Here is a 25,448-nt window from a genome sequence, read left to right on the forward strand (position 1 = left end):
CTGTAAGTGATAAGTACTGATGATGCGTATGTGCACATAAATTATGTGTGTAAAAAAACACAGTTCAACAAACGGAGTTCAAGTTACAAGACAAGGTTAAAGTGCTTAGCAAATCACTGAAAATCTAAATTGTAGTGGTTGCACAAATCAGAAAATTTAGTTTCTTTGGAATGTTTCTAAAGATCTTCACAGTGGCACAACCTGATTCCCCTCATTTTTTTCTCCAACAAGTGATGCTACACTCTGTATATTTAAACACAATCAGATCCACAGAAAACATGCTATTCATAATACGCTGAGCACATTCCAAAGATATCAACTGACAAGTCTTATTTGACTTTAGACTCTACACTAAAACCTCCAGGACGTGATCATCTTATTTTTTTCGACATATGTAATCTTATTCCAGCAATAGTCAGTAATATAAAGACATTACTCTTATAAACTTTCAATAATCTGTTACAGGACCACCAATTGACAATATATCTGAAAAATTAATTTCTACATAAAGATATTATGAAAGGAATAGTTGCTACTCACCATATAGTGGAGATGCTGAGTCACAGATAGGCACAAAAGGAACACTGTCAAAAAATGAGCTTTCGGACGACAAAGCCTTTGTCAGAGATAGAACATGCACACATACACCCGTGCAAATGCAACTGATGCACACATAACAGCAGTGTCTGGCTGATGAGGGCACCTGGCCTCAGCATCTTCATTCGCTATATGGCAAGTAGCAACTATCGTTTTCATAATATTGTTACATTCTGTCATGGATTTTTCATTATTGAATTTCTACATGAAGATTATGAAATAACATTGTTACATTCCATCATGGATTTTTCATTATTGAATTTCTACATGAAGATTATGAAATTGTATGATCAAAATTACCTCAAGTGCTGGGAATAGTTAAATGCTGGCTGTATTTTCAAGAAACGTTGTAAGTCATTCATAGTTTCTACCGGATCTGATCGTAGTTGATCACCGTCAATTATATGCAGCTGGTTCGGGAGATAGTATGTCAGCCACCTCTCAAGGTGCTGTGCATATTTTCCAGGATTTAGACACCTGCAAAAAACAAACACACCTCTTCTTAAGATGTAAATATTTCTGAGTTAAACAGCTCATTCACAAAACTGAAATACAGACTGAGAACATTGCATTCAGTTACATTAGATTACACGAGCAATAGTTCACAGACTGACTAGGAAGAATGTCTGGGCCATGCAAAGTAACCAAGGAAGTACATTTTATTTAATTGTAATTCAGACCGAAGAAAGCAAAGATGGTGTAATTCCTGAAATACTGGAGATCAGAGGAAAATTCATGACTGACAGACAACACTGTAAAAATATATGAGTGACAAGATGGTCCCGGTAAATTACTCTTCAGGCAGAAGTATTGTCTCATGCCTTTCTTATCATATTAAGGCAATAGACAGAATGTAAGGCAGGTGAATACCTGACAGCCTTTTGACAAGGCTGACTTTGTGCAGAACATATCCGGAGTCTGAAAGTGATACTACAGCACTACTGGTCAATTTGAACAGTGGCCTTATTTGTGGATTCTAGAAAACCCTATGGCTTAACTGACAGTGACACTCCATTTACAGCACTGCGTGAATATGACGCAGATAAAAAAACAACTAATTTAGCCAAACAGACTTCAAGAAAACTATTTCTAAAGTAAGATTCATGGGCAAAATTTCTAAATCATTGTTAGAAAAATGGGCTTGAGGCAATGGGGTGTGTTATCTAAGACACCCCTTCAATCTGGTACTAAATAAGCCCATGACAATATTGCTGAAAGAATACTTGGCATAACTATGGGAACAAAAAATAAAAGAATCCATAAAGAATTCCTATCTTTGTCGATTACATAGCATCACTGAATATCATAACATCACTCAAGTTCACTAACCAACACTTAGTGAAATGACTGGGAAGACTAACAATGTCAAATAAAGCAAAAAATCTCATACAGAAAAACTGTTTAAGGCCTACACAATCATTTGGAATATACGTAACAAGAAATCACTTTCTACCACAGTCAAACTACGCCACTTTCAGTGAGTTATTCATTCGGGAGCATTCTATACAGCTGAGACATTATTATCAGGCACCGAGGCCTAAAATGTGACAAATTTTTATTGGTTAAATATTACAAAAAAAGAAGGTGCCTTTACCATCCACTGCCTTTCTGATTATGCAACAACAGCCTGCCAGTTCACACTGGAACAGACTGAATCATCATCAGCAAAGCTGCCCAACCCAACAAATCATGCTGCAGGATAACCTGACTTGTGAGACTGAGGACTAGGTTATCTGTTATTTTAATGGCTTGTATTATTTTCTGGTATTTGTTATTTTTAATTAGGTGGTGTAGGTCATACCTCCTTGCTTTATTAGCTTCTTCATTCTTTTCCTTCAATTAAGTGAATTTGATTTTAATTTTAATTAAGTCTTGGTCTGAGCCTGTGTCGACTCCTCTCAATACTTTAGCACTGTACATTCCATTATGAAAATTTTTGTTTATACAGACATGATTTAGCTGCCACTCGCCCTTCCTCCAGTCTGAGTGTTTCCATGATTCAAGTTTACTTGGAATCCACCTGAAGTATGTTGATTTAGAAATAAGTTTGTGTTCTATGCAGAATTCTGCAAGTCTTTGGGCATTCTTGTTTGTGAAGTTATGTGAACTCCATTTTCCAATTATATCTTTATATTTCCTTTCTTTTCCCTGCTGGGCACTGAAGTCTCCCAATAAGATTTTTACTTTCCTTTTATTTATTCTGTTCACAGTTCGTTCGAGAAGGTCCCAAAATGTATCTACTTCATCCTTTGTTTTGTTAGAAAAATTTTTTTTTCATTTGTAGGGACATGAGCATTTATAATTTTTAGGTTTTATTCAATATTTTAAAAGTCACAGTTGCAATTCTTAGAGATATTGCATGAAAATTGGTTACTGAATCTATTATTTTTATGTTCACTATAAATCCTGTTCCATTTTGGGAATTAACCCTCTGTCCTGGTTTCCCATTACAAATATCTGTCTCCTCAAAATTTGAATGGGTCCTATATAGTGTTTCTCATTTCTTGAAGCCCTGCTATTAAAAGTTCTTGTTTGTTTAACTCCTCTGTGAAATTGTTGAGTTTTCTGGTCTTAAGTATTGAGTTTATGTCTTGTGTTGCTATACAATTTATTTGCTTATATTGAATCTTCTTTTTGTGTGTCACTATGCATTTGGCTGCCTAGTCGGGTATCCATCAAATTGAATGTAGTCTTTACCTGCCTTTTTGGGCAGGACACTGGTATTTTTTTTTCTAAAAGACCATTCCATATTTGACTTTCAAAGGTAATTAACCTTAGCTGGAGCAAGCTCCAATTTACAACTATGGCAGTTAACCACATAGGGTATGTTTGGTCCACAAGAGCTATTTTATTTCACTCAAGTCCACCAGTAAGCTTGTTAGGACCCCCCACCCCCACCCCGCCACCCGGAATGCACCACTTAGGAGTATCACCTCTTCTCCTGCTATGACAGTGCAGTAAGATTGTGTCCAGAGACAGTATAATTGGTAGTCCTGTCATGGATCTCACCCAGTACACGCCACTTTTTGAGCAAACTGACCCCTCTCACAAAACAACAAACTTGACCTTTTATGAAATGCATGCTCTATTAATTACCTACTTTCACCATGTCACTGGATCCCGTGTAGAATTTTATTGGTGTCATAAACAGGTAAACAGCTTGGCCAGACATACCACACACGGATTGTTAAACTGCAGGGACTCAGCAGGAAATGTCATTTTGTAACCACAGTATATAAGGAATCATATGCAGAGGCAATGATTAGGGACACCGTCATTTGAGCAGCTCTAGATACAGAGGTTCATCAGAAAGCTCTTCAATATGAGGACCCTACTTTGGAGGACAGACATAGCCACAGGCCACCAATTATAATTCTGAGGTGAGGAGCGGCCGTCACAAAAGACATGGGAGAGGGCTCCAACTCTGCCGATACGGCAAATGTGGCAACAGTAGAGCACAAACACTGCTGCGCTCCGACTCTACCTCATAAACAAGGAAAGAAGTCCCAGCCTCCAGACCAGTGCTCATCTCCATCACGCCCACTGTTTTCAAACACATGTCAGAGAAGACTGCCCCGACAGGCGAGCACAGTGCAAGGCTTGCCGGAAGGAAGGACATCCGGAGTCTGTCTGCCACTCTTTTTCAGCTTTCGGATTTATCATCAAAGATTCGGTCCACACGTTCTTGGAACAAGTACCATTTTGGGAAGTTGGAGTACTCTCACATTTCCTCTGGGGTTATGGGAAAAGCAAAGAACTTTACCGTTGTGAATTACATTAAAGAAATCAAAGTGACCTCACTTCTTCCTTGTACGACCTGTGTCCCTTGCACTGCAGGATGCTACCAAGATTGAGCTAAATAAATTGACAGTCTTCGACATCACTGAAACCATGTCTTCAACTCCTTTGCTTATTTAATAGAGGGAAACATTCCACGTGGGAAACATATATCTAAAAACCAAGAAGCTGTAACTTCCAAACGAAACTGTTGGTATATTGATAAAGACATTATAAACAATAAAAAACACACAAACACACACAAATTTCAAGCTTTTGCAACCCAAGGTTGCTTTATGAGGAAAGAGGGAAGGAGAGGGAAAGACGAAAGGATGTGGGTTTTAAGGGAGAGGGTAAGGAGTCATTCCAATCCCAGGAGCGGAAAGACTTACCTTAGATGAAAAAAGGGACAGGTATACACTCGCGCGCGCGCACACACACACACACATATCCATCCGTACATATATATGGCGCCTGGCAGCCATCCTGGCACATAGATGAGGTTGGATCTGAATATCCAGTTGTGTTTGGATCTAAGATGCTCAACGCTGCACAGAAGAGATATTCACAAATTGCAAAAGAGGCCATCGACATCATCTTTGTGCTCAACAAATTTCATATATTTCTATATAGAACAAAGTCCTACCTTATTGTGGGTCTTAAGCCATTGATCTCCCTCTTAGGTCCTATGGCAAAGCTACCTGAGAAGACTGCCCACCAATACCAGTGCTGGGCACTCTTTCTCAGCACTTATAATTAAGAAATCCACTTCCACAGTACCACTCAACACAAATGCAAATGCCCTGTCCCGTCTCCCAATGGGCCCTGGCCTGGTGTTTGACTGAGATGGTATCTTGTGCTTTCAGTTGGACAGAGGACAAAGACACTCTACAGGTGGTGGATGATTTTCCTGCTATGGGGATCCATGTAGCCAAAGCCATGGACAAGGACACTGGAAAACGCAACAGGGCTGGCTGGATCACATTCTCAGTTGTGATGCCAACCTGTTGTGGCATTACTTCCACTTATGCCCCCAGCTAATCCTATTAACCGGGGATCATTGTCTCCGTGAGTAGCCCCACTGGAACCTCTGTGTCTGACAACCTTACAGCTCTCACTGTACATCTCACAGAATAAACTGCTCAACCGACACCATTTGTACGGCTTAGATCGATATGTACGACATCTTGTCCACAACCGGTATGGGTATGCGAGCAAGAAAAAACAAATTCCTTGATTTTTTCCACATTTCCCAGTTAAAAACACGCTTTTTCCTGGGTGAAAATGCACTATACATGAGGCAAGATACACTTTTTACATGGTTAAGCAACAGTGCACTTTCCCTCAAAGCTGTAAAACTTATCTGTCCTTCGCATGGTAAAGGTCGTATACTGGCGTAGGACTTCCTGGGAATTTAGGAAATGAAATCCAGCAAAACACAATGCATTTTGGAAAGATCTTTGATGCACAGCAATATGTGCACTGCTTACTTTCATTTTGTGAAAGTGTAAATACAGATTCCACTAATTAAATCACGGTAGCTTCTGGAGTGTTCAAACAGAAATTGTGTTGACAATGGACTTCTGTCAGCTACTCATAGCCCTTGTCATATTACCTTGCCAGCCAATGACAGCACATATTCAGAGCATAGGACACATCACTGTTAAGTATCACAACCACACAAAGAGGAAAAGTTAATGGTTTAAATTAATATACATACAGTACAGCTATAAGGAAAGCTATTCTTTCACACATAGTGTTGGTCATTAACAATTTTTTGCTGTTTTTTCTCTGAGGGCATGATTAGGCAGGAAGCTAGGAGCACAGCTTAAATTGCAGAAGCTGAATATTTCTGACAAGCACAATTATACATTTAATTGCTGTGCATTGAACATTGCATGTGTTACCTGGCTGAATACATGTTTCGTCAATCATATAACTCAAAAGAAACATTACATCACTTTTTCATTGAGGCTCAATAAACCTTGCCCACTGGGCATAACTGTTGTGAAATATTTCTTCTCATGAATGCTGCAAGCATTACTATTTATTACAATTCTGTGTCTTTTGGGGAAACTAGTATGCTGACTCCCCTCAACATTAAAGGCATGTGAAAGCATTGCTTTGTTTGTTACTGCAAAGTTTGAATATTACTTTGGGAGTCATGGTTCCCACTTTATCAGTACTGAATGCTTAATGGTATTTCAGGAATGTATGTGTTACCATGAAAAAACAGTGCTGTTGCTATTGGTTGACTACATCAAATGTCCTATGCTCTGAATATGTGCTGTCATTGGCTGGTGAGATCACACGACCTAAGCCATGATTGGCTGACAAAAGCGGATCTGAATCTCTATTCCAGTGCTTCAGAAACTAAACTGTTTGTTTTATGCAATTTGTATTTCTACTTCCATATTACACATATATGCAGGTCCAATGCTGAAGCACATCAAAGATTTTTCCAAAACACGTGGTTTCTGGGGTTTTGTTCCCTAAAGTTCACGGAAGTATAAAACCTGTAACCTTTCACTAACACATTTTGCAATAGGACTTTTGTTTAAGTTTTATTGCATGATCATGGCTGCAGCAATTTAGGAGAACATTTATAAAGTAAAATTTCTACTTAGCTTTAGTTAGTGTCATGTTTTCTTGAAGAGTGACACTACAGCTTTTACATTGTTTTTATTCAAAACTCTGAACATACTGTACAATATTTCAACACCCAATTACGTAAGGCTGTGAGCACCCACCACAAGGTCTAGAGATCCTTGTAAGCATTCAGCATTCTACCTGAGTGGAGCTGGAGTGGCAATTAAGGATGGGACGAACACAATCAGTCACTCACCATCGCTATTCATCTCAAAGTGACTCAGTGACAGGATGACGGGGGAAGAGACATGGCAATGAGTTGGGTAGATGAGAAGAGGCAAGTGAGCCAAGAATAGGTCCCACAAGAAATGAGCCATCACTTTCAGCAGCTAACATTGTTACATTGCTGCTCAAAATCTCAGTTCTGTGAAATGCCATAATCATACAGCTGCTGTTAATGTGATTTAAATTAAAATAAAACAATTACTATTTATACACCCACTGCCAAAAAAAAAAAACATAACTTGAGACAATACTTAGAGGAAAATACTAGCTGGCATGGGGAAGAGCAAAACAATAACAATACGTAAGCTGGTCAATAGCTGAAGAAGGAAAGTCTGGAGCAAGAGTCTTGAAAAACGCGATTTTTGGACTGAGTAGCTTGTTCTTGGGATGATGATGCTAGTACATTTCAGTTTGTTTTTTGTGTTATACCTTTGCAACAATTATTCACAGATATGGAAGCAGTTACTCGAGTGCACTCAGCAACATCTACATTCTCTAGCCATCGAATCATGCAAAACTTCAAGATCAACTGTTCTGATTCCATTGTCCAAATGTACAGAGCTCTTCTGGCACTGTAATCCTTAAATAGGTTGTACAAGGCCATAAAAACTGAACAGACTTGATCAGGTAGAAAAATATGGAGAGTGGTGTGTGCAAGTACATCAAAGAACAGCAAGCAAACATAATGTGAATGTAGTAACACCTGCAGAGCATTTATTAAGTTTTTAGGTGCAGAGAGATATGTAAAAAGTGACATGATCAATATAGTGGATGTTAAGTAACACTGTATTTTAAACTTAACTGGGCAAATCATTCCTCAACAAGTAAATCATCATGTATGCACTTATAAAATCTAGGCTTTAAATTAAAATTAATATATGTACAACAAAAGGTCTTACAAGTCGTAAAGTAAAGAAAGGTCTTACAAGTCATAAAGCACTTCAGAAATTTTACAGAGTTGAGCACCTCAACTGTAAAGTAACTAGGAGGTAACGTTGTTAGGAAATGGAAGACTTCACAACTTAGAAATCATGGATAGGAGAAGAGTGCTAGTAACACCTAACAACTAGCAACTGATAGAGAGATAGAGAGGGATGGAGGGGCATGAGGAAGGGTGTGTGTGTGTGTGTGTGTGTGTGTGTGTGAGAGAGAGAGAGAGAGAGAGAGAGAGAGAGAGAGAGAGAGAGAGAGAGAGAGACAGGTCTCATGAGCTAGAACAAGTGAGCGGCAAAAGGATATGCTGCCCAGGCTTCACAACTTTGGTCATCTTTGTAACGGAGGTGCTCCACTGTAGATGTAAAATTACCTAGAAACATGTAGTAGACTGCTAGAGTAAGTTTGGTAGGTAAGTCTTTTCAAGGATAGTTTCTTGAATGGTCAAAAAAATGCAGAATTACTAACCAGCTTCCCTCATGCTTGTAACCTCTGTCCCTGCCTCCTCTACCTTGCTGCCTCCCCCCCCCCCCCCACCCACCCCCCCCCCACCCCCACCCCCAAAAAAAACGCAATTTATCCCTTAATATGGCACTGCTGCAGTTAGATGTTGTGCAGACATTTAATATTTGTTCTTAACCCACTTCATTTAACATTAAACAGTAATTTTATATAATTAAAATACTATTTTTAATAATCTGCAATTTTCCTATTTCCCACAACATGGAAACTATTAGCGCTATAGGAAAAATGAATAAAAAATTTAATGTACAGTGAAACCTCGCATAGCGAGCACAATTCGTTCCAGAATCTTACTCATAGTTCTAAACACTCATTAAGTGAAAGAATTTATTCCATATAAATTAGTGTAAAATACCACAATTTGTTCTATGCAGAAAAAGTATTAAAAGTTTTCTCTTATTCACGCCATTTATTCAAAGAAAATTATACATGCAGTATTATGCACTTTATTATTCATTATACATAACTAATTCCTTTTTACCATGAAGCTATTTATAGTCACTTGTTTCTGCTGATGCTTCAACAATTGGCAAAAATGTGACACAGCATTATCGTCAAATAAATTTGTAGTGAACATAGTTGCTGTGTTATTGTGGTGGTGATCAATGTACAATGCAAATGATTCCCATGTTTTCAGAATTCCTCTTATTGTGACAGAAGATTGCTGCTTTGCTGTTACCGCCGCTGCATCCTCCTCCTCCTCCTCCTCCTCCTCCTCCTCTGAAGAACTCCTATTCACAACTCCCTGCTGTGAAACATACTGCAACTCCATAAGTGCTTCCATAGTCATTTCATGGCTGTGATCTTCCACAAGCTCATTGATATCATTGTTATCCTATGCCCTTGGCCACAGACACAATCTTGTTGACTACAGGCTCCACAGGTACGGACTGAAATACATTTGAAAATGCACTCCAGCCAAAGCTTCTTCCAAGTAGAAGTGAGGGCTCTCTTGGTAACCCTTCTCACAACTTTTTGACCTTCTTGATGCAAGCAACTATGTTGAAGTGATATTTCCAAAACTCTCTGAGAGTGGGATTCATAGCTTCAGTCAACTCAAAACAATGCTTAACGAGTGACCGAGTGAGGTGGGCGCAGTGGTTAGCACACTGGACTCGCATTGGAGAGGACGACGGTTCAATCCCATCTCCAGCCATCCTGAGTTAGGTTTCCCGTGATTTCCCTAAATCATTTCAGGCAAATGCCGGGATGGTTCCTTTGAAAGGGCACGGCTGATTTCCTTCCCAATCCTTCCCTAACCCGAGCTTGCGCTCCGTCTCTAATGACCTCGTCGTCGATGGGACATTAAACACCAACCACCACCACCACCACCACCACCACCACCACCACCACCACCACCACCACCACCACCACCACCACCTTAACGAATGATTTGGCGTAGAGCTTCTTAAAGTTAGAAATAATCCACTGGTACATAGGCTGGAGTAACAGAATTGTGTTGGGAGGCAGAAAATGGATCTTGATGAACTGAAATTCTTCAAGGAGGTGGTCTTGTAGGCCTGAAGAATTTTCCATAACAAGCAAGCTATGGAGAGGCAGAATTATCTCAGGCAAGCATATTTTCACCGAAGGACCAAACACAAAAAGATCACATCACCCAAGCCTTGTTATTAGACCTCTTCATCATAATTAATCTGCTTTTCTGAGCTTTAGACTTCCTGAAGTCTCATGGAGTTTCTGAACGGTAAACAAGCAGTGGTTTAATTTACAAATCACTGCTTGTACTGGTCACAGTTTAGCAATGTAAGGCAACCTTTCATTGGCTTCTGACCATGCAATGCATTGTCCTCTGCTGCTATAAATGTGCAATTTGGCATCTTTTTCCAGAACAGACCCATCTCGACACAATTATAAATGTATTGTGACAGATAACCCTCAGAATCTACGAGCATCTTGAACTTGGTGATGAAATTCTCTGCTGCCTTTATGTTAAAGCTGGCTGCTTTGCAATGCCTCACAACATTGTGGATGCCAGTTCTTCTCTTAAACCTCACAAACCACCGACAGCTTACATTAAACATTTCTTCAGCTGCTGATGATCCTGGCATCTTCTTAATGAGGTCAGCAAAAATCAGTCTCGCCTTCTCACAAATGATGTTCTGTTTAATAGTGTTGCCTTGTAATTGTTTTTCATTTATCCATATAAGGAGCAACATTGTTTACATTCTCTAGTCACTTCCTTTGAACCATCTATCTCCTTAATCTTGTCCTTGTTCTAGAGGATAGTGCAAATAGTTCATGTAGAGTGATTGTATGTGTATGCTAAATCAGCACTACTCGCAACATGTTCATGTTTTACAGTGATTTTATGTTTCATTTCGAAGACTATTTTCTTTCTGTTTGGTCGTCCTCCTGTGATTTTATCTTCAAGGACATTTCTATGAAGGTTATTTAAATTTACACACAAAAAAACCACTGGGTGAACACAAGCTTCACTAAGATGGTAGCAGACATAGCACTAAACCCAGACTGCAGTATGTACTAAAGACATTGTTCATATGCTGCTGCCAACAATGAAAGGAGTTCATATTGTTGAATGTTTCCCCCACCACGCATGAACGGCTGGTGACGTCACACTAAATCACTGCATCTCATTATACTCTTTTAAGCAAGTCATATTTTCACCATTTTTTCACCCTTTTTTAACTGTGTGTTATGGGTGGTGCTGGTTAAGTGAGGTTCCACTGTAGTTTAATTTTGTGCTGGAAAATATTTCCACCAGAAGCTGTGGTTTTTGAGTTGTTCAAAAGAAACGTAAAAAAGTGACCTTTAAAAGCCCCAACACCATGCTCACATCCCACAGGTGAGGATTTTTTGTATGTTATTCATACACTCAATCCTACCACTGTACTAATAATCCCCCAGTTTTCCTTCTTTGACGGAACTGACAGATATATTTGAAAATGTAATTGGATAAATAATTACTCACCAAGCTGTAGCAGGAGAACACATATAAAAGTTAAGGAAGTGTGCAAGTTTTCAGAGTCAGTCATTCCTTCTTCTTGAAAGGAAGGGAAAAAGGGATTAACCAAAAAGACTGGTAGGGTTTACAAAATGGGGAGAGTTATGGAAAAGTAACCCAGAACTTTGGGTTAGGAAAGACTTAGCGGGTCAACCCAGCTTTTTACATAAAATGATACATAAGAAGACCTGGTGAACTACTCAACCCATCAGGCAGCTTGTTGAGATTTTATGATCAGAAATTTGCCATTTTCATCCTTTATGGGTCCATTTGAAATACTATAGGCAACAGTAAGTTGTGGAATAATACAGTATAAGGCCCTGATGTTATTTTGACAGGCATCATTTTGTCTCTTTCTGCTGTATGTTCAAAATATTCTTTTTTGTTGGCTCTGTAACTGCTTTTGACTTAGCTGTCTAACTCTGCATATTTTCATTTAGCTATCTGAAGCTCTTCTTAATCTTTAGTTTGCTCATACTGTTGCTTTGACATCTTTCTTTAATCTGTCAGATGCCAAGTCCATTTTTGAATCCATTACTCTTTCTGTGTTCCTCTCCTACATCCAACTGTCTCCTCCGCACGTGTACTAACATCACTCTTCAATTTAAACCATTGCATTTCAGCCTCATCAAGCAGATACTGAAGTACCAGGAATCAGTTTTTAAGGTTGAGACAAATGGATTTTTTACTTCCTTATCTTTAAACTTTCCCAAGTCCAATGGTTGCTTAGATTGTTGGCATTTTGTTATTTGAACTTGACGTTCAGCTCCACTCCGACAAAGATGACTTCCACTGGCAATTTATACAAGCATAATAAATTTGATTTACAATGTTTGTATACATAGCCAGTGGAAGTCATCTTTGTGAGACACATGAACCTATCATGCTGCACATGTAAGTACAGACTATTTCTCAGTCTGAGTGGACTTGAAAGTCAAGTTCAAATAACAGCACAAAATGCTTCATCTCGAAATGACATCAGGACATTATACCCTATAATTTGAGAACTTCCTGGTGCCTATAGTATTTCAAATGGCCCCATAAAGGATGAAAATGGTAAACTTCTGATCATAAAAGCTGAACAAGCTGCCTGATGAGTTGAGTACTTTGAAGAAATCTCAAACCAGCTCAACCTGCTTCATGCCTGCAACTTCAAAAGTACTGTAGATAATGGTAAAGACAGGTGATATCACATAAGCAAAGATGTGTGCAACAATCACAACACTTAAAAGCAGTAAAGCAGCTGGTTTGCATGACACCTCAGTGGAAATTTTGAAAAATGAAAGTCTGGACTTAATTCATCACTGTACTAAACTATTCAATACCTATCAGCAAACAACGCAAGTTCAGGAATATTGGAGGTGAGGCATCATTGTTAAACCACCAAAGAAAGGGAACCTAACTGAGTGTACAAACTGAAGAGGTATATGTTTATCTTGGTGCCAAGTGAAGTCTTTTGCCTTGTTCTTCTAAAATTTCAGATTATTGGCTATGAGAAGAACAGACCAGCTTCTGAATTATAAAATCCTTCTCCAAACAAATACTTTTTCTGTGAAACATAATAGAACAATGCATAAAATTCAGTGCAATTAAACTTCATCAGTTTTTAAAAAGTTTTTGACATTTTACATCAAGAATCACTGTGGAATATTGTAAGCCTATGTGAAATTCCTTACCATCTCCCTAATTTTCAGAAATCTGTATCTAGACTCAAGTTGCAGTACTCCTCTGTCATCCTACCAATGGGCATACAGTGTATACTTATGAGACTTGGAAAATGTCAGCAATATCAGCACATATGCTCAGTGTTTTCCACCACTGATGCTTGAAGCAAAAATAAGCACATAAAATCAAATGACCAAAATCAGCACACAAGCTCACTGTTTTCCACTGATAACGCTTGAGCAGAACACTGAATAACAGTTTTTGTGATCATGTTTCAAATTATGAAGTGCTGAGAAGAAGCCTGCACAAAATCATTGCTGAAAGAAGACTGAAGCCTGCAGGGCATCTTCTGTGCTTTAAAGACAGAAAAATCCCCAACTTGGAACTGTTGTGGAAACCAAAGGGTGGAAACAGAAGCAGAGGAAGAGCTCATAACATTGGGAATGATCTTTTACAAAGGGTCTTCTATGCATAGACATGAAGTGGGAGGAAGCTTAAATCCTGGCAGCCAAGTTTGCTGGAGGAAGCTTGTTGCCCAATATGCTGCCTAGCGTTGAAAGAACTAAGTCTAGATATAGAAATCAGGCTATTCAATCAATATGTACTGTAAATTCTCTCAATACTTTCACCAGATGTTCAACCAACACATCTGTGAGCACTAGAAGCAGAACAGGTGAAGTTCTGATGCATATCTATGTAAAAGCCACCTCACTTATATAAAATAAATCCTGTCAGAGATTTCAAAGTCAAGCCAAACAGTTGAACAGTTTAGTTATTGCTGTCTGCTTTATTTAATATCAACTTTTCTAATTTGAAACCTGCTTCTTTCCTGTTGAAGTTTATCTCATATTTATGAATTTGTATGGTATCCCTATATTTTCATGCATAGTAATGATTATGTATCAGTAAAATTTTAGTAACAGAGAGTCACAATTTGTAGTACCATAACTACAGTGCTTGATCTGTCTCTGCTAATATATCTTTGCTGCTTAATCAAAATTCCACTCACCTTCCTTGAAAGATACATTAATGCCTGTTTTGGTAATTTTGATGTACCCCAGCTTCCACATATTGGGAATCATTTATACTTCTGCTTTTGGCAGCTGTTCACTTTCACACTATGTATCTTGGCATATGTTGGAGGACAAGATTTAACATACCTAATTATGAGGACATTAGTGATAGAAGTACATGTTCACAATTGTTGTGAGAAGCACAGCAACATAAACGTCAAAGCGAGAGACCAGGAATGAAAATAAAATAAAGCTAATAACTGTAATAAACACTTTACCTGTTGCGAAGCTCTCGTAGTGGCTTGGGTGCCGTATCACTGGCTGTGATGACCTGATGGAATGAGTAGTTGAGTGCCACTGGATCTCTGTGAGCTCGAGTGTGCTGATACCAGCTGTAAGCCCTCTTTGCTGGAGATATCAGAATTGTAACCTTCACAAAAACAAACACAAAAATTTTTTAAACTCCTACACATGCACACTCACACACAGACACACTTTACATATACCTGTTGTGAATTAGTGCTTTGACAATTTTGGAATTGAAAAATGAATAATTTTCACTGAGACATCAAACTTCAGCTCTCTTTTCACACAGAGTTTCTTTCTACTCACAAATCAAGTCACAAAGTGACCATTGTATCCTCAGGAACATAAATATAGAAACAAAACAATTACTAACACACACACATTACATTCGCTGTTTCCTAATCCTAATTAATGATATGATTTACCAAAAATGATTCAGTGTAATATTTTTAAATAGTTGGAATCACACAAGATACAGCAAGATGCAAAACTAGTAAAAAAATTACCATCTGTTTTAAGAGCAAGGAAGGCAAACACAAGAAATATGATTCTTGCATGAAACATGTGTTGCAAAATAATAAAGAAAATTTGGTAATCACAATCCATTATTAAGCAGCATATCAAAAAATTGCCCAGTGTAATGATTTGGGCACCACTGGAAGTAACATAGAATTTAAACTCCAACAAGCACTACACCAGAAAAGTTTTTTGAGCCTCGGTACTGCTCCTGGTTCAGACAACCCACAGTCCAATTTCCTCTGGAAAACACCTTATGCTATAGATCTGTCCACCTAATATATCACACACTGAACAGGTCTGGATTCAATTTGTTGATGACTTTCTTATCATGATCCTCCAACAATCAGTGTCAAGACATTATTGACTCAAATACAAACCTTACAGAGGGATTTTCCAGATGAATACATCTTTACCCTCCAATCTATGCCACAATGTTCAGAAGCTCCGATTGCAGTGTACTGGACTCTCAAAGTCTACATTATCATGCACAAATTAGTAATCATAATAATTTCTGTAGTGTTGAGCAGTTAAATTAGGATTTATGCTCATTTCAATCACATGCGTTCCTATTGCTGTTGCAGTTTTCATAAATGTTACTATATTTATTGAATTCTGATCAGACACCAGAGATTTACCAGTATGGTTACACGGTTCAGTTTTATGAAAACATTTTCTTTCTTAGCCAGTGATATAAAAGGAATTAATTATTTAAAAGCATTATTTTCGTTGTGTATGTCTCACTAGAAAAAAAAGTTAAGTGGCTATATTATGTACAGAAACAGAAACACTTACAAGCTTAGCATGAGGAAGCAGAGCACTTGCTCTCCTCGGTACAAGATCACCATCAAAGTAAGTGGCACTTTTTTCAAATAAGTACTTTGCAGTGCCATTCTTCGGGACAGGAAAGAAGTTCATGTACCTGAAAAAGTAATTTACAAGTTACAAAAATGCTAATAGCACAAATAACAACATCAAAAATAGCATTACTGAGAAAACAAACTTTCACTTTACACCAGAGTGGATAGGCACCGAAAACATGGGTGGTTACTTAAGCTTTCAGTTTCACCAGTTACTTCTCGCCAGTTATTTTTGAGTGTGTGCTATTACTTCACTGCAAACAGCTGATTAGGGTGCTTTTTATATATTTACTATTGGATGGTTGGAATTTGGTGTCAAGTAAATATGTTTAAGTACTTGAACTCTGTAATGATGCATAAGAGGGAGGCCAACAAAATGATAAAAGTGAAAAAAAATTTTTGTTACACACATACGTTTCTCTAGCCTGCACAGAAATGTGATCAGTAACCCATCTAGTACACAAAATGGAAAACTGTAAAAGAAAATTGTTCAATACAATTTCAACTGCAGCATGGAAAGTCTGCAAAATGAATGCTTTACCCCAGGTGGTAATGTGAGAGAGAAATCCACCACTGCATCACACAGTGCACTAGGACCAGGGGTTCTGAGAAGTCCTAACAACTGCAATCAGCAGGTTGAATCAAAGAAACCTTGGAATCCTTCTAAAATAAAATTCAAAGTGAAGTTCTTTTTAGGCACTTCAAATGTAAATTCTCTAATCAACATTTGTAAAGAAAATGAACTAGTAATACTTTTAGAGAAAAACAAAACTCAAATTGTAGCAGTTCAAGAAACATGATTTCTAATAGCAAATGCAGTAGATACGTGTAACTACAGAATCTTCAAAGGCAAACCAGCAATCAAAATTATGAATCAGATGCCATCATTGGGCACAGCTTTCTATGTTCATCAGAGTATAATAGGAAATGTAACAGACTTTAAGTCCACCTCAGAGAGAATGTCTTTCTTATCAGTTAAATGCAAAAACAAGATATACTCATTTGTTAATTGCCATGCACCAATAAATGAAGTCAACAGGAAAAATCCACAAAAAAGAGGAATTCTGGGATCCTAATATCTGAAACATCTAAAATTCCACTATGCAAATGGTATGAGGCTAATCAGTTTCTGTCAAAGCTCTCACTTGCAATGAAACTCAGTCTTTTTTAGAAAACTCCCAAGAAAAGCTAAAACTTAAGTATCTTTCAACCCAATGTTAGGAGAGTTTCAGTAGGATCATTTGGTTATTTCACAAAAAAGTACAATGGAAGCTGTAAATGTGAAAGTAATAAGGAATGGTGAATCTGATTCTAATCATTATTTTTCTAAAATTAAAGCCAAACTCCTACCAACTAAAGAAAAAAGAAAGTCACAAACATTAATAAAAATTAGTACAGGTAGACTTACTATAACAAAAGAATCAATTAAAAACTATCAAGAAAAAATTAAAGTTGCTAAACATGGCACCCAGCAATAAATATCCAAAACTACTAATAATGCTGCACAGAAAACATTTGGGTATATAAAAAAATAAAAGGAAAATATGGTAGAATGAAATATGCATATAACCTATAGTAGAAAGGGCAAAAAAATGGGGAAAATGGAAATGCTCAAAGAAAATTGAAGATTATGATCAATTTAAACAACAAAGAAAGGAAACAGCCAGGATAATCAGGAATACCAAATGAGCTTTTTGTGGGAATCACTGCACACACAGTGTATTTTACATGTCTGAAATGGACGCTGTTGACAACATGTTTACTCTTTGGAACTGGACACTACTCTTAGACTTGTTTAGTTCACCTTCAACAGTTTTAATAGTGAGTTATGCAAAATTAAAAACTTTCATTGTAGCCTCTACAAGATGGTTTTCACTGTTAAATGATGAACATGCAGGATCACTACATCCTCGAGACCCCAAAAATGCAGAAAAAGTCACAGGCAACAGAGACAACACAGAGTCATATGAAATTGTATCAAGAAGTCGATTGAGCTCAAGGCCCATTGCATCTGTTAAATGTACAAGAGAACTTGCACAAACAGATTAAGGATCTCGAAGATGCAACAGAAATGCAAGCAAGAGAAGAGACATGCCCACAATCACTGAGAAAAGACTAAGATTCAATACACAGACATGCTGACAAATAAGAGTTGTAAGTCAGGCCTAGAAGGCAAACTCCGTGGTTCTTAACTGACAAACCAGAATTACAGGTGGCAATGTTAGACCTACCTGTAACCAGTTTCGACAATAGAGCTGCTGCTATGGTCACAGGTGTCGTATTGAAACCACTACCAAAAACAACAGTATACACAGCTAAGGAATATGCTAATCGATTGGTTATGTAAGTCAGTAGAGCAAGTATTGTGCAGAAAGCAGATAGGCAACAGAAGACTAGCAGAATTCTGCCAACATTTATGACATATCACCAGTGAAGAGGAGTTATCAGATGCCACACTATGTCAAGTGTGGACAGCACAGCTGCCAGTTATGGTGCAAGCAGCTGTTGTTACCTACAGCAGTACTGACACCAACACGATAACTCTGGTTGTAGACAAAGTGTACGTAATGTTGGACAAGACAAACGCACTGAGTGCAATTAAACTGCATGAGGAAAGCAACATGTAAGAGACTGTGGCTATATGAAAAGAGTGACAAACAGATGTTAACAGGCAGTAAGAACACTTGAAAGAGCAGACAGAAGTGTTGCAGAAAAAGGTAGTGCACTGGTAGAAGATGCAAAGGGTACACACCAACAAGACAGTGGATGTACGAATCAGAAATATTTTAAGAAGAGGAAAGATTCAACACGTTGCTACCATCGATGTTTTAGGGCTCAAGCCAGGAAGTGTCCCTCTCCGTGTTCAGTCTGTATCCGAATGACACCAGCAGTCACTAATAGGTGCTGCACACCACAGAGCTCAACAAAAGCACCGTCCTAAGACAGTCAGTGACTTAACAGTAGTCCTAGTGAGCAACCAAGCCTGTCTACTAACATTGTCATGCAGATTGTATGTAAGAGGTGTTAAGGTGAATCACTACTATCTCGTCAATTCGGGCTCTGATATTAGGACATTACAAGTATGCACAGAAAAAAGAACATCCGGCCAAACCTACTCCACACACTGCTGCAAACAGTTTGCCCACAGCAATATACGTACATCACAAAATAGAAGTGGATCTCAGATTTAGGAAAAATCTATGCAGAATTTTGTGCTGGCAGATGTCTCAGAGCTTATCGTGGGAGCAGATTTTATTTGTTAACAGAGGATAGACGTGAACCTCAACGCAGCACAGATAAAAATGAACAGTGAGGTCTCACAGGATCTCTGGGCCGAATTTCTGTGAGCACCTCGAGTAGTCGAGAACAAGTAAATTCAGTGTTGCGAGTACACCGAATTGAGACCACACCGCGACAATGAGTCTCACAATGGCCGAGATAAATAGCTCCCAATTGTTTTGTGGCAGAAGAGGCGGAGTTCAAAACAGTGCTACAAACGGGTGTCATCTGCAGGTCAGATAGCCTGTGGGTGTCCCCACTACATCTAGTAAAGAAGAAAGATGGCACTTGGAGACCCTGTGGGGAATACTGGGCCCTGAACAAACGAACAATCCCAGACTGATATCTGGTTCCAAATATTAAAGACTTCACAAACATACTAGTGGGATCAACAATATTCAGCATAATCAATTGCAAGAACGCATATAACCAAATACCAGTGGACAATGAAGACATACTGAAGAGTGCTGTGGTAGCTCCATTTGGATTGTTTGAGTTTTTACAAATGCCCTTCCGGTTAAGAAGTGCTGCATAGGAACGGCAACGTTTTGCAGACAAAGTCCTTAGACGGCCAAATTTTTGACTTGCATAACTGGACGACATCTTGATATTTTCCAGAATGACTACAGAGCATAAAGAACACCTCAAAGCAGTCTTTGACCAAATACAGAACTATGGCATAGTGGTCAATGAAGCAAAGTGTACTCTGGATCAGATGCAGGTATATTTCCTCGGCTACTTCGAAAGCCAAGATTGAAATCGTAAAGGACATCCCCACCCGACATACTTTCTTCAGATTCTGAGGAGTCATAAATTTCTACCGGTAGCATCTGAGGTACCAGCACCACAGGCAGCAGCTCTAGCAGATGAACGTACTGCAGGTGAGCTGCCATTGCACTGGTAGCGGAGATGCACTGAGCTTTCAACCAGTTAAAAGCTAGCTTGCAGAAGGCAATTTTGTTAGCCCATCTTGTACATGACACAGCTTTAGCAGTAGTCATAGACACCAGCCAGCAGGCAATTGGTGCTGCCCTTCATCAATACGTTGCTGATTGTTGGCAACCCTTGAATTTTTTCTCCCACAAGCTCACAGCATCCCAAGTCAAATGGAGCACTTTTTATTGCAATCTATTAGCTGCATACGGAGCATTGCGGCACTTTTGCCCGTACAGTGGAGCCGGACCATTCTTCACATACATGGATCACAAACCTGTAACTTTCGCCTTCAGCACACATAAGGACAACTATCCCCAATACTATTTTAGCGACTCGAATTTATTGGGCAGATCAGTGCAGATATTAGGCACATAAACGAGGCCAAAAATGTGGTGGCCGATTTATTTCCGTGGGTCAGAGCCATCTCCTATATGGCAGATTACAGGCAGCTGACCACAGCACAGGTCACCAATGCTCAGCTAACTGCTAAAAGAATATTTACATTGTGAATTGACAGGACTGCAACTTAAGCAGTTACAGCCACCAGGGGCTAAGGGAAATACCTTGTGTGATAAGTCGCAAGACGAACCCAGACTTTTCATACCAGAACAATGATGCTAAGCTGTTTTTGATGGAAATTGTGGTTTAGCTCATCCTAGTGCAAACACGAGCATTAGGCTGATGATGGAGCAGTTCGTACGGCCTGGCATAAATAAGAACTGCTGCAGGTGGGCAAAATCATACGCAACAAGTCAGTGATGCAAAGTGGGCATGCACATCAACAAGAAAGTGGGAGAGTTTCTGGAAACAACCGACCGCTTCTCCCATGTTCACTTGGGTATTGTAGGACTGATACCAGAGTCAGAAGGGTGCCAATAATTGCTGTTGGCAACTGACTGTTACAGTCATCAGGTAGAGGCAGTACCCATCACTCACATCTCGGTGGAGACTGCAGCAAAAATTTTCTTAGCATCGTGGATAGCAAGTTTTGGCTATCTGTCACACATTACCACAGACAAGGGGTGACAATTTGAATCAACACTGTTCCTAGAGCTGGCTACGTTTGTAGGTCCTGCCATCATCATACAACCAGCTACCATCCAGCGAGTAATGGGATGGTGGAACACTGGCAGATGACATTGGAAGCAGCTATCCTGCATCACGAAGACAAGTGGACCTTTGCACTGCCACTAGTACTTGGCACCATACATAAACAAGATATATGAGTGTCAACAGCTGAGATGGTGTACAGGTAGACCCTATGCCTGCTGTCAGAATTTTGTTTGACACCATCAGAGCAGACATGCCATAATCTGCCATACTTTCTGTAACGAGCACAAAGCCACATCTCAAAACTCCAACTGCCATCAGCAACATGAAAACAATAGACAGTGTCCCTAGAGTGGTGAAGCTGGAATGTATATTGGCACCAGACAATGAAAAGCAAGGGGAAACTACACTCACCACTGCAGAACCGACATAGAGAGGAGAGCACGTGGAGCAAATGAAACACTCAACACAGCAAGCAGACCCAGAAGAAATGCCAGAAAAGCCAGTAGTTCGCACCAGGACTGGCTGATGTGTGCAACACAGATACCCATACATTCCAGGAGCTCTGCTCTATTGGGAGGGGAGGGGGCTGTGTGGGAATCACTGCAGAAAGAATAGTTCACATGTTTGGATTGGGCACTGTTGACAGAATGGTTACTCTTTGGAACTGGACACTACTCTTAGACTTTTTTACTTTACTTATGATAGTTTTTAATAGCAAGTTATGTAAAAATAAAAATTTTTGTTGTAGCATCCCCAAGAATGTTTTCATTGTCTGCAGTAATGAACAAGCAGGATCACTACACTTTGAAAAGTAGAAACTTTTGGAAATAGACAAAAATTGTGTAAAAAAATAATACTTGTGACTTTTATCAAACTTTTAAGAACAAATTAAAGAGGCACCAAACTCCAAATGTCCAATTCAAAACTGAAAACAGCAAAATTGGATTGAACAATACTGATAATTACGAAATACCAGGAAGATATTTTCATCAGCTTCTGAACTGTCCTGAGCCAAGTTGTAAATTGGAGTCGTCACACATTAATGAAAGTTTGGGAGATTTACGACCAACTATTGAAGAAGTAAATACAACCCTCTAAAACAACAAAGCTAGTTGAGAAGATTCTATTACAGCTGAACTTCTGAAGTGGTCCTTGTCAAATATAGCAACGGAGTTGAATTTACTCTTTGAAGAAATCTGGAAAACAGAAAAAATCCCAGACGAAAGGAAAATTGCCTTGATATATCCACTTCACTAATCCATGAAACACATACAGATATGTTCTATAAAGAAAAAATTATGAGTTAAATTTCACAGCCTTTCAAAATAAAAACAGATGTATGACAATGTGACAGCTTAACCCCAGTTCCTTTTAATAATGTGTTAGAGAAAATGGTGAGAATTTGGAATGAAAGAGTTATTGAACTCAACATCTCATCTATAAGGTTAGGAAAAAAAATCACTTGTCTTGCACTTGCAGATGATTTTTTGATACTTTCAAAAAATGTAGCATTCACTATAACAAAAATAAATGTCCTGGAAGAAATAGCCAGGACTGGCTTAAGGATTTCTGCAGAAAAAACAAAATTTGTAACAAGTGTTAAGGATGATCCAAAATACAGAGGGTAAAAAAATTTAAATATCTGTGGGAGATAATCCAAGAAAATGTTTTGGAAAAATCTGCAATAGAGAAAAGGTTGCACAAAATGGGGAGAGCACATAGTATCATCAACAACCTCAACAATAAAAGGTGTGTGCCCAAAAATGTAAAAATAAAGTGTTACAGCACTGTAATGAAGCCAGAATGTGTATGTCCAAGCAAATGCCTAGCATTAAAATACAATTTAGATAAATTAGAAGTGCCAGAAAGGGAATTATAAGGTAAGTATTATGACCACAAAGAACAGCAGAAGGGGGGAAATTGCAAAGTAATGCTGAAATATACCAAAATATAGAAAATATTTCAAATGTAATGAGAAAAATAAGACTCATGTTTTTTGGACATTTATTTCAAATGCAAGACAGTAGATTAGCTAATAATATGTTCAAATTTTTTAGGGATAAGAAATCGACAACAAGCCCGGTCAACAAAGTAAAAAAGGATTTAGAGAGAAAAAATAAAAAAAAACAAAAGATATAAGCAACAGAGAAGCCATTTGGGAAAAAGGATTCCAAGGCAGGGTAACTACAAAGACTGGTTCTAAATGGTCGGAAAACAGAAAGAAGAAACACAGTGAACAGATGAAAGCATCCTGGAAGAAAAGAAAAGAACAAAGAATGAAGAATGAAGAACTGAAATTGGAACATGGTCTTCAGATTGTTTAGTCACAGGGAAAAAAATGCAATGTTAATATTAACAAGAAGTTTAAGGTAGTAAATCAGAATACAATGACACAAAAATAAATGCCACAATACAAATGACTCTGGTAGTGATGTATAAATCGTGAAAGTTGCTGTACCTACCCTCTCTTGACAACCAATACACACACAAAAATTATTTCAGCTGATAACACCACACAAAACAATGAAAAGGTTAGACAAATATTAACATGATTGTTAACAGTCTAAGGACAGAGTTGTATCACACAACATCTTTGAGATGTATGGCAGAGGTTGACCCATTAGCTTCTCTGTGTGACAAAACTGACCTTCTCCTTACTGGGATCCATCTGTGGCAAGAACCAGCAGGTACTGAGACATGGGGAAGACATTAGCAACAACTTGATGTGAGTCAACAACTTGTCACAGTTGTATGGTAGAGATTGACCCATTAACTTCTCTGTGCGACAAAACTGACCTACTCCTTACTGGGATCCATCTACGGCAAGAACCAGCAGGTACTGAGACATGGGGAAGACATTAGCAACAACTTGATGTGAGTCAACAACTTGTCACAGTCCACTGACAAAACAAAAGGAACACCTTTCTTCCACAAGTTGTATATGGGATGAATGACATTTGCCACATTGGGAATAAATTTTGAATAGTAACTGATTCTTCCCAAAAATTCTTGGAGTTCTTTCAAATTCCATGACTTAGGAAGGCTGGCAATAGCCACTAGATGCTGCTGCCTAAGATGGACACAGTCCATCAAAAGAAGATGGCCAATATATTCTACTTCTGCCTGAAAAGACTTTGACTTCTGCATGTTGCACTTAAGGTCTGCCTCTTGTAGTTTAGTGAAAAGACTCCGAAGGTTGTCACACTCTCCATGCCACGAGGACCCGGTGACGATAATGTCATCTAGAAGATTACATGACAGGGGACGTTGCCTAATAACTCTTCTAAGACTTGCTGAAAAACAGTGCACAATCTTGCACCAACTGGAGCAATACCTGTGTGTATTGTGATATATTGTGAAATTTCGAACATTCACGAGTGCCACAATAGAATCGTACTTTTATTGTCAATTATAGGCTTAAACCTAATTGTGCTCTTTTCAAATTTTTGAGAACAGTGCATCTGTCCTCATTCAAAACAATCATTCTCTATTTTCATTGTACAGTTACATGAGAAATAGGTTATTTTTAACAATTTCTGGATGCTTACAAAACTACATTTTCATATGTTACCATTACGAGTGTTTTGGATGAATAACTGAATTTTACTGCATATCAATGCAAATAAATGTACATTTTTGAGAATTTTCGGAAGCTACTGTTGTCCTTTGAATAACTTATGAGTAATCTGTGGTAAATTGGCATTTTCGATTTAGTTACTGTAGCAGATATTCTAAATAAACATACTGTGTTACATCTACTTTTACCTTAAAGAGGAGTGGTCCTACATATTATCTGCATTTATTGTAAATTAACTCTGTTTTCAAGTTTGCTAACATCTGTAATTAACCTTAAACATTTTAGAAAGCTAGTAATTTTATCACAGGATTTTGATTTTCCTTAATAGATATCTCATTCTGTGTATTTGCTTTAATTCTTGTAGGGAATTAGCAAGTTCTTAGCTCAACAGATTGAAAAACAATCAGCAGGCTTGATTTAGAGTTATTTGTTCACTGCCTCGTACTACATTGCACCAGCAAAAATGCAGCCCCACTGTGAATGCTATTAAAACACATGGGGCGAGTCGGCTGACATTTGTAAGTAGCTGGAAATCACCCTGACTACTGTCAAACAGT

At 38.5% G+C, this 25,448-nt stretch overlaps 1 protein-coding gene across 5 annotated transcripts in view; it reads right to left on the reverse strand.

Annotated features, from left to right (window-relative positions):
• Positions 1-25,448, reverse strand: part of LOC126284041 (bifunctional heparan sulfate N-deacetylase/N-sulfotransferase) — a 1,095,215-nt gene that overhangs the window by 20,544 nt on the left and 1,049,223 nt on the right. For all 5 annotated transcript variants that reach the window (XM_049982613.1, XM_049982616.1, XM_049982612.1 and 2 more), the window contains 3 exons: positions 15,982-16,108; positions 14,643-14,794; positions 898-1,074 (listed from right to left, as the gene is read on the reverse strand). In XM_049982613.1, the coding sequence (XP_049838570.1) occupies positions 898-1,074; positions 14,643-14,794; positions 15,982-16,108 (456 nt within the window). The remainder of the gene's footprint in view (positions 1-897; positions 1,075-14,642; positions 14,795-15,981; positions 16,109-25,448) is intronic.

The sequence above is a fragment of the Schistocerca gregaria genome, chromosome 8 (genome assembly GCF_023897955.1).
Source record: "Schistocerca gregaria isolate iqSchGreg1 chromosome 8, iqSchGreg1.2, whole genome shotgun sequence".
Taxonomy (NCBI): Eukaryota; Metazoa; Arthropoda; class Insecta; order Orthoptera; family Acrididae; genus Schistocerca; species Schistocerca gregaria.